Source organism: Strongylocentrotus purpuratus, unplaced genomic scaffold (assembly GCF_000002235.5).
Source record: "Strongylocentrotus purpuratus isolate Spur 01 unplaced genomic scaffold, Spur_5.0 spur5_scaffold_14, whole genome shotgun sequence".
NCBI classification, from domain to species: domain Eukaryota; kingdom Metazoa; phylum Echinodermata; class Echinoidea; order Camarodonta; family Strongylocentrotidae; genus Strongylocentrotus; species Strongylocentrotus purpuratus.
In genome coordinates this window covers 20,099,580-20,110,286 of record NW_022145599.1, presented here as the reverse complement: position 1 = coordinate 20,110,286, position 10,707 = coordinate 20,099,580, and the positions used below count along the sequence as shown (strand labels likewise).

General features: G+C 38.3%; 1 protein-coding gene across 1 annotated transcript; it reads left to right on the top strand.

Annotated features, from left to right (window-relative positions):
* Positions 1-48: 48 nt before the first annotated feature.
* On the top strand, positions 49-9,310 carry LOC105445300 (diphthine methyltransferase). The gene is made up of 10 exons (XM_030984409.1): positions 49-119; positions 1,197-1,380; positions 1,874-2,031; positions 2,951-3,038; positions 3,542-3,633; positions 4,048-4,211; positions 4,846-4,918; positions 5,990-6,055; positions 6,495-6,670; positions 7,988-9,310. Exons 2-10 carry the CDS (start codon positions 1,210-1,212, stop codon positions 8,593-8,595), a joined length of 1,596 nt encoding a protein of 531 aa, XP_030840269.1. The 5' UTR covers positions 49-119; positions 1,197-1,209; the 3' UTR covers positions 8,596-9,310.
* The last annotated feature ends 1,397 nt before the right edge of the window (positions 9,311-10,707 follow it).

Here is a 10,707-nt window from a genome sequence, read left to right as displayed (position 1 = left end):
GCTTAGAACAAGCGGCAGCTCAGTCATATGGTTGCACGTGCACAGCACTGTAGCTGTACTAGTCTGTAAAGTTGTATAGCTGAGCTTGAGCTGAGCTGACTGAATAAAGAACTGGATATGTAAGTGTTACTGCTGAATATGTGAACCCTATCAGATGAAGTAAGACTAAACTAAACTAAAGCTGCGCTAACTGTACAGTTTCATGATTGGAAATAATCTCAACCATCACGAATCATGATAACTTTAAATTATAATTAATATTGACTGTGTCAGCTCAACTGTGATGTGTCTGAGTCACTCAGTTAAGTAGGGACTTTTAGATTTACACAACCAGAACGTGTACCGCCATGTGTGACATCCTTTTAAGGTAATGTGACGTACACATCCTTTTAATTAAGCCACTGCCGCGCACGGCCCAGTGCCTTAACACAATGTCACACGCGGCAGTCCACGCTCTCGCGCGTTGTGTAAATCTAAAAGTCCCTTAGACTGCGACCCTTGTGAGTGACATGAGTGATCGTGCCTATAAATACTGGTAATATATGACTGAGCAGTGTGGCTTGTCACATGATCATCGAAGATTAAATTTTGCATGTGGTAATGTCAGTTGGTAGAGCAGTGCATGGTCTCGTAATCCGGCGACCCAGGTACCAAGTCGATACGTGTATGCGCTAGTGTCCTTTGGTAAGTCAAAAATCCTCATGATTACCAGGTCACTCGGAGAGGACCTAAATTAGCTGTCAGTCCTCTGGTCGCTTTCTTAGCAGTCATATACAAGATGTAGACCCTACTGCAGCTGCATTACTTTATTGCATGGCCATGGGCTTGCAGTTTTAACTAGCTTTTATTCATGTGGGTAGTATAAGTCGAAGAGGACTGTTAATTATGGGTTTGAAAAGGGACAGAAAATAATGAGAAAGTGAGGAAGTATTCTGTTGGATTCATTTATGGTAATGGAGGTAACCCGGTCAGACAAAAACAAAGTGAACTATAAAATAAATAATTTTAAGGACAATAGATTATAAAGGTCGATCACCGATCCAAAAAGTTTGATCTTCTTTGTCATTTAGTTCCCAATTGTTTTGCCTGTAGTGGTAATGCGGTATCAACTATTGACTATAGTGCTGGCTGCGGGTACTCCTGTTTTTTAGGATCCTTTGAAATGTTAAAATGTGTTTATTCTTTTTTATTTGTAGATTAGAACTCAAAATGTGTGAAGCTGGCAGCATGCTTGGTCGAATTGCAACACAATGCAAGATTGATACTGGACTCTATGCAGACTCAGTAGAGTGGTGTCCTACCCCAACTCTACAGGACTATGTAGTCTGTGGGACGTATCAACTTCAAGAAGATGAAGGCACAGGCAATGGTCAAGCTCAGGTATGCAAGGTATTTATGGTTCAAATTCTGAAATAAATATCTCATGATTGTTTTCTTACGTTACTATAATGCCAAATCATGAGTCAAAAGGAGAAAACATAATACAAAGCATCAAACTTGTTGTAATTGATAACCTACTTTCATGTCTGCTTATAAACTAAAAACAAAATTATGGTCTATGTCTTATATTTGAGTTAATTTTAAAAGCTAAATGAGCCATAAATCAAAACCTTAAAATGTGGCACCTTCTCTCTCTCTCTCTCTCTCTCTCTCTCTTGTTTAATCTCTCCTCTCCTTTTTTCTTCTCTCCCGGTTCTAAACCTCCCTCCAATATCTCACTTCTCCCTATTCCTTTTTCTTAAATTTTATCTCAATCTCCATCTCTCCCCTCCTGTACTTCTGTCCATATCTTCTGATTTCCCTTTTATTCTCTTTCTCATTCTTTCTCTGCTTACCCCCACCCCTTCCCCACTCTCTCGATCTCTACTAATAGGATTCTGAAGATGAAGCGACAGATAAAAGAAAGAGTACCAGGAAGGGGCAGCTCCAACTCTACAAGCTTCAAGTGGAAGAAACGTTATCATCAGATGTGAATGGGACCCTTGAAGAAGTTCAAAAGATTGATATGCCTGGAATTTTAGATATCAAATGGTGAGAATGGGGTACAAATACCATGTTCCATATTGGGGTTCGAACCCCAGCCGCGTCATACCAAAAGACATTAAAAGATGGGAGTTGTTGCTACCTTGTTTGGCGTTCAACAATAAGGGATAGAGCAACGTCGATCTGGCGCTGCTCAGTGGCTGCCGGGCTCACGATCAATTGGGCAAAATGAATTTCCGTTTCGGTTTAATAAAATTTGGAGTGGACTATTAGGCTATTATTATTATTATTATTATTATTAAATGAGCACTGAAATAATGTCTGGACAAAAATTGTAAACAAACATCCACCCCCCCCCCCAAAAAAAAAAAGATAATAATAATAATAATTAAATTAAAAGAAAGGAAAAAAGAGAGGAGGGGGGAGAGATAAAGGGGGGGGGGGGTAAAGGTAATTTGAAAGGTGTGTGTGTTTTGTTATGATGACAGAATTATTTCGGAAGGCATTGCCTACATAAAGCAGGATTCACTTATTTTGTATACAAAAACGTAAGAAAATTGCTGTATAGCAATATTTTGAAGGATTTCTATGTCAAAGTATTTGATATATATTATGTTTGTACACTTTATTTTTATTCTTTGTAAGTTTGTAAAATGTGAGCAAAACTAATTTTCAATATTGGACAATAAATTGAAATAAAATGAAATGAAAATGAAATTGAAATGATAAACTCAGTTGTAAACTTAAATGCCTACAGTAGCTACATATTGTCAGAGAGTAGATATCAAACCAAATCTATGTCACAGGTAGCAACAGTTCATCCAACAATAGAATGATAATTCACTTTAAACTGCATGATTCCAAAGGATGAAAAGGTTCATAAGGTCTTAGGATGTGGCTGTACTCAAGTTTGATTGGCAGTCATAAGCTTGCAATAATTGTATTATTTGTTGATTGTTTCTTGTAGGAATCAACATTTGACTGATGGCAAAACACATCTTGGACTAGTTGATGCAGAAGGGGATCTACAACTCTTCACACTAAATAAAACAGAGGTAACTAAAATCAAGTTGGTATGTTAATTACCCCCCCCCACCCCCCCCCCCCCCCCCCAAAAAGGCTTAACTGCACTGCAGAATAGAATACCTCGCTAAGCATCAGTACAATGTACTGGAGTTAGGGGCAGAATTGGAGTCTCAGTTAAGATAGGGTCAGGATGAGTTTTTTAAGCTGGCTTAACCTCGAAATAACTTGCATCCACAAGGGCATTAAATTTGAGTGGAGTCCCTCCCCCCCCCCCCCCCCCACCCACACCCCTTCCGCTGCTTGTAGTTATTTCGCTAACCATAGGATTGCTTGCGGTTTGTAACTTTGAGTTTCATAACCACAAGTGTGTCTGCACTGTCTGTAACTATAAGAGATAAACCTCAGAGTTGAAAACCATGACCTAAACCAAGGAGTTACTACATGCCTAAACTGTTAGTTTACAGATTGTCTTGTGAAAGTGACTGATGATTTTCATTTTGTATATATCTTGTGCTCTTGTGCAATATGGCAGGTAGATAGTCAGCTGATCCCTTCTTCAAAAACAAACCTTGGACAAGATTGCCTTGGTCTGAGTCTTGACTGGTCAACTGGAAAATATGCTTGGTAACTACTTTCTAATATTTAAACTTCTTGTTTGTGTTTTTGTTTTGTATACTTTATTTTGTTGTGGAGAAATGATTTAGTTGTATTAACTAATTGAATCACTAAAATGTATAACATCTGTATGATTGATAATATTATGGAAGGTGACATGCAGCACAAGCCTTTTTCTAGTGGTTCAATGAAATTCATGTTTCTTTTACCACTATTATTTTGGGGTGGATATCTAATTTCTTTTGAGAGGTGTGTCACAATCAAATCATATGACCTTTGTTTTATAGACTTGCAATTGATATTAAACCAATTAATGCTTACAAATCCGGCTTCTACAATTAATATGTTTCAGTCATTATTGTTATTTACAATGTAAAGGACATGGTGCGAGTAATCACCTCTAATTATCTTTTGACATTCCAGCAACCAACCTAGTATTATCTGCAGTGATTCAAAGGGGAGGTTGTCACTATGCACAGCACAAGAGGGCGCTTCATCGTTCGTAGTCCAACAGCAGTGGTTGGCACATGGCTTTGAAGCGTGGATCACGGCATTCAACTACTGGTCTCCATCCGTTGTTTACTCGGGTAATAATCCTAATAACAACTAGGTATACATTTATATTTATATTGCAAATTTGTATTTACATTTACGGTTATATTGCACACATATTCATCCCAGGGGATGCTCAAAGCACCTAAAAAGAAGTATTATTACCCTGGCCTTAGCCCAGCTGCTCTAAGGTACTCCACTAAGCATTCAAGGAATTCCTACCAGGTACCCATTTTACTTCACCTTGGTGGGTGGAGAGCGGCAATTGTAGTCTCCTAGTTACTAAGTAGAAGATTCATCATAATGGTGTTTGCATTTCTGATGCAAGGAAATAAAAGAGAGAAAGAAAGAAAAGAAATGAATTTGGAGAAGTTTTATATGAATTCTCTCAAACTGCTCTGCAAATACAAGTAGATAGTGTATGTAATTTTTTTATGTCCAGTAGTGCATACAAATGAGTCATGAGTCCCTTACTTTTTGGTTTCTAGCTCTCTATTTTTATCTCTGTCTCTGTTTTCCCCCTCCCAATCCTTCCATTTATCTCATTATTTTTTATTCCTATCTGTCTGTCTATTTGCTCTCTCCCAGTATATGTTTACTTATCCATCAATCATCTCTTGTATCATGGTTTTATGAATTTGTAATGTATTTTTATTATTTTCTTTATAGGAGGTGATGACTGTAAGTTTAAAGGATGGGACACACGGACAGATTGCCAACAGCCATTGTTTACAAGCAAAAGGTAATAACTTCTACATAAACAATTGGTACATTGCTCATAGCAATGCATTGATATAGGCCTGTACTATTGTTGGTTTCATATGTAATCTAACACTACTTTGAAGGTATTTTTTTAGAGCAGCAGTCACATTTACTATTGACCTGTGTGGTGTTTGATACAATTATTTAAACACCACACGCACCCAACCCAATCACACAAATCACATGCCAAAAAACCCCAAACAATTGTAAATTAAGTTTATATTACCATATATATAGTTCATGAAATGTCAATACTCAGTGCTGGCTTTGAAAGATATTTTGGTTTTCTTGTTACATAATTTGGGATAGCTTTTAACTCATATCCTGCCATGAGACTGCTAGCGCGCTATTGAAAGTACCATCGCGTGCATCAGATTATCGGCTTTCGATTACGCGTCTTTGTCTAACACAGTCGGATTGGATTTTCTCGAGTAATTTAGCGATTTGTTTTGGATATCATATATCATGATTATGCCTCCCCATCGCAATAAACGGGTTGGTTTTGACAACTCACTGATAGTGCTTATTTACCTCAGCAAAATTACAAATTCATGATATGATATTGGTATCAATGGAAAGAGGGTGAAATTTCCTACAACTTTCATGTACAATGTTTGTTTATTCAACATACAAATGAGAAGTTATAGTGGATCAAACATAGTAAAGATCTAAAAAAAACATGCACTTGAACCAACCCTAAAATTAATTTGGCATACAAGGGATTTGTGGCTGGCACAATAGGGATTAGCATTGTGGCACTGGGTGCATTGTATGGGTGGCAGCTTAAGAGTTAAATACAGTCACACCTGTTCTAGCAATCACCTGTATAGTAAGACCACAATTTGTATTTCCTCTGAAATATGCTTCTCATTGAAACAAATAAAGGAAACCTATGTGTAACGACCACCTGCCTGTAAAGATACCTTTTTGTGTCTTTTATGGATGGTTTTTCTATACAGGTTGCACTGTATTACATATATTTTTGATATTCAAATTGATCTCTCGTTTCATTTCTCTCCTTTTTCTTTAATGGAATCTTGTTCTACACCAGGCACATGATGGGAATTTGTAGTCTTCACTCAAATCCTTTCAAAGAGTTTTGCTTAGCTTCTGGAAGGTGAGTTATAAATTTTAGTGTCATGGTAAAGGGTTCTAAAGCTACCATAGCCCACCCCCATATATTCCTATTATGTAGAGGTGTTGTGGTTGAGTGGATACGTTGCCAGACTGTCGATCACATTAAGGTCCGCGTTTCGAGTCCCGCCACGGCACTAATGTTCTTTGGCAAGACATTGATCTACATTTGCCACACTCAACCCAGGTGATGTAAATGGGTACCTGGCAGGAAGTAATTCCTTGAAGTGCTAAAGCGCGGTAATGGCAGCCGGGCTAAAGCCAGAGTCACGGTAATAATCTCCATCTGCACCTCAGAATAGTTTACTAGATCAATAGCGCATTACAAATGCTGTAGTATTATTATCATTAAATCCTTTGTTTATCCTTTTGATAGGAATCCTCTCACATGGCCCTGTTTCTTCCTTTTTTCCAATCCACAGCTACGATGAGAATGTTTTCTTGTGGGACACACGCAGCATGAGATGCCCCACCTCAGAGCTGTCCGTTGGGGGCGGGGTCTGGAGGTTGAAGTGGTGTCCCCTGGACGGGAGCCTTCTGCTAGCAGCCTGTATGCACAATGGCTTCCACATTATTGACTGCAATGAAGCAAATACAGGTATGTCTAGGCTGTGTAAATATATCTTGGAGTGAACCAATATAGATCATACAGGTAATTGAGAAATTCGCTCAACGTACGCAGCATGCAGGGTTGGCCGGGATGATACATTCCCAGCAGTGGTCAAGCGAAAGCACAGGCGCACTGTTTTCTCAACAAAAATTTTACGGGCATAGACAATACTACTACTACTTAAAGCCCCTCTTCACAGTTTGGTCAGGAGGGATTAGACCTCCCTGCAAGGTCACTGGCAGATGGTTATCTCATCAAATCAGCTCTCAATTAACATAAGAAAAGGGCATAATTAATGGGGTATCAACGGGTATCGCATAGGCTAGGTTGGCTGTATAGAGAGCGCAAGTAGCTGTAAGTAGTGCAGTGGCGCTTTAACAGACCGGTGTAAATAGTCAACAACATTAACAATAACTTGAGGATATGTTTTGCGAAATGTATACCAGTATCAGGGTGGTCCAACTGTAGAATTGCAAAAGGAGTATGAACTGACTGATGTGTGTGATTGTGAAGTGCAAAGTTCCTTGCTGTCAGGGCCCAGGAAGGTGTTCGGATGAGCTATGGGATTGTAGATGCTCTTTCATGCAATCTGAACCACCTTTTAAAGCCCCACTGCACTATTTATAGCTACTTCCGCCCTCTATATAGCAAACAATGCCTAATAGGTGACCATTGGTCGCCCATGGTCAACTTTTTCTTATGTTAATTGAGAGCTGATTTGATGAGATAACCACCTATCTGTGACCAAGTAGGGAGGTCTAATCCCTGCTGGCCAAACTAGTGCAGATAGGCTTTAAAGCAATTTTAAAGAAGCTTGGGACTGTGTTTGTTTTTCTTCAATTTTATAACTTGTTGGTGTGCAAGTTTTAAACCCATAGGTGATTCTTACAGCTGTACAATGAAAATTAAAACCTGTCACTGACACATGATAAAACCTCTTGTAGACCATCCTGTTGTAGTCCATTCTGTGATACCACTTTGCAAAGTAATGAACGAGAAAATAAAATTGCTTTCCATTATCCTTAGCCGAGCTGCCCTGATAAGGCACTCTAGCATTCAAGGAATTGTTTCTAACCAGGGTACTCATTACATAACCTGAATGGAGAGGGGCAAATATATATTAATGTCTTGCCAAAGGACGCTAGTGTTGCGGCGGGACTTGACCTGTGAACCATGTGATCCACACTCTGGTGACATATCCACCAGGCCATGACGCTAAAATGTTGATTAATGTTAATACATCATTGAGTTTATGAACTCCGTTTTTTATGGCTGTTGTTGTTTCATTTCTTCATCGTAATGCAGGGAATGGATCCATGTCGGTTATTGCTTCTTACATGGATCATGGATCACTTGCATATGGAGCAGACTGGTGCAGGACCACACTTCAGGCTGTTTCTCAACCTTGCGACACACTACCCACTCACACTATAGGATCACCAGTCCACTTAGACTGTATACCCAGTACAACTCCTTTAACACCAGGTTCAGAACTCTCTCAGAATGAAAGCGCACCACCCCTTTTAGAGAAGGGGCTACCAGTCTCAAATACATCATCTTCTGCCAAGGACTCCATACTTCCTAGTGATCGTCTTGATAGTGGAGCCCATGAGAAAGGATCACCACTCAAAAATGAAAGTATGGGATCTTATGATTGTCATGGAAATTCTGCTCAGGATCAGACCTCGAAATCAGAACAGTTAGAACTTGATGTGAAATTATCAAAAGTGACTCAGGATTTATCCCTAGCTGAAAATATTGACCAATCAAGGCCTATGAAAGGAACAGAGAAAGCAGAATCATGTAACAGACCAGAAGAATCAAGCTATAATACAAATAAATTAATTGGTACATGTTCATTTTATGATCACCATTTTCATCTGTGGACTTGGAATCAAATGGAAACATTATAAAGTTTTGCTACATTCTTATTGTTTATTATATGACAGTTACATACATTTCTTGATTCCTTTTTGTTTTTTATTCTATTATCTTTTTGTCTTCTTTTTGAGTCTTTGCGAAGAATTTGTTGGCCTTCTCTCTTTAAGTACATTTTTTCTCATTCAGATATCTGTCTTGTGTCATCCATGTCAAACTCCCCGCACACTATAAGATCTGATTGTGATCCAAATTTTGACAAATTTGTAATAGCATATAAACATTTCAAGTTATAAAGCTTAATGATTGAGGACCTGAAAAGTGATGAATGAAATCTTAAGTTTAGTGGATTCCAAGTGAGTCCTGGAAAAAGGAACAGCTAAATTGGCTCAGAATCATTGTGACATCAGACTAGTAGTTTGATTGTCTAATATTTGAAGTCTACTTAGCTTCTATTTTATCACTTAAATTTCAGTTGTTAGTATTCCCATTACTCAGAACCTAAATAAAAAAAATGTTTGAGTAGATTTCCATATCCAATACAATTGCTATTTCAAGAAGCGGTGGACTTAACTCGTGTAGATGACTTTTTTTTTTTGTAATCCAAGTTTGGAGAACACTAGAATTTGTGGTTCAGTACAAGAGAAATCAATTGTATGTCCTTGACTTTGCATGATATATCCTGGTTATATTTACCAATTGATCTTATTGAATATTACTGGTTAGACCTCCGACGCCCCCCCCCCCCCCCCCCCCTCCCTGTAAATGCTTGAAAAATATGATTTTCAGTTTGTCACACAGAGTGATAGAATATTACCACCAGCTTCAGGAGAAACGTGCCATAAGGAAAGGTCATCATCATAAATCCCCCTTTTAATACCTGAACCCTCTCTGAAACTTGATTAATTCCCAGGTGGGGCAACGATTTTAGCTGCATGTGTGATAATTCATTGGTAATGCCAAGCAAAAGTGAAATATCATGCATGTGGACTGCTAAAAGTATTTCGTTAAATCATCTGTCTGCCTGTATTTTGTAAATTTTGCTTTTATGTTCTTATCTTTGCTGCAAAAAATGATAGCAATTACATTGATCATTTGTTACCCTAATCATGTTTTCAAAATATATCCATATTAAATCTCTCAATGGAAATTTCAATTTTAGTCTCTTGCCTCCCTGCTGTGTTACATTTTTAGTGTGAATATTGATACCTATTTGATAGCTTTGATTAGTTGGTTTGGCACATGCAGCCCTCCCCCCCCCCCCCCCCCCCCCACAAGAACAAAAATGAAATGGCAATGGCAAGAAATAAAATGTGATTGTACTTGGAAGTGTGAAGAAAAATATTCTCTCTTCCTCAATCGCTTTTCCTCTCACTTCATTTTTCTTGTTTGGTAAATGGGTGCAAAGAGAATCTCCTGTTCAAACATTTTTACATTATGATTGATCGAGATAAAAGATCAACTTTTAAATTGAGTGTTGCATTCCCTTGTTGGAATCTCTCATCCGAAAACTGCCATTCCAGCGTCTAGTGCGTGAGATTGCACAGGACTTCAAGACAAGACAGAGTGTGGAAAATATTTAGCTGTGAAATTGACATTAAAGTAGATATTCATTGAATTTAAAAACTAACTTCATTTTCATTATTGCAAAGTTGAAACTTTGATTCGACAAGGTTATCAAAATTCAATGCTTGGAAACATTCAAAGTAATGATTATTATAAATTTCAAAACGCTTAAATACAACCCCGGCATAGCACCTGAAGAGCTCTCCGAACGCTGCTGGGATGCGTGAGATCACAGTATGGACATGACTTGCACAAGCAGACGATTTCCCATGACATCTCACACATTTTCAGTGCCTGCGTTTTCATCGTCTCTTGAGTTCTTTTTCTTACTTCACTACCGTCAGGCTAAATGTATAATCTATTGCCTCGCTCTAAACCCCGCACATGGTTTTATTTTGATGAAAAATGCAGTGATACAAAAATAAAGGAATCTGTCGCTTGTAAACAAAATAAGATGCCACTGTATATTCAGCTGCACACACCGGGGTATGTTCGGCGTTTCAAGAGGGAACAAATGTCGTCCTTAATATCATTCCGGGGGTTTATCAATTTGAAAGTCTGGTTTCTTCGATTGTTAATTA

Coding starts and splice junctions, on each gene's coding strand:
- LOC105445300 (XM_030984409.1), top strand. CDS start 1,210: ATGTGTGAAGCTGGCAGCATGCTTGGTCGAATTGCAACACAATGCAAG. Junction 4,212..4,845: donor TCCATCCGTTGTTTACTCGG/GTAATAATCCTA, acceptor TTTTCTTTATAG/GAGGTGATGACTGTAAGTTT. Junction 6,056..6,494: donor TTTTGCTTAGCTTCTGGAAG/GTGAGTTATAAA, acceptor TCCAATCCACAG/CTACGATGAGAATGTTTTCT.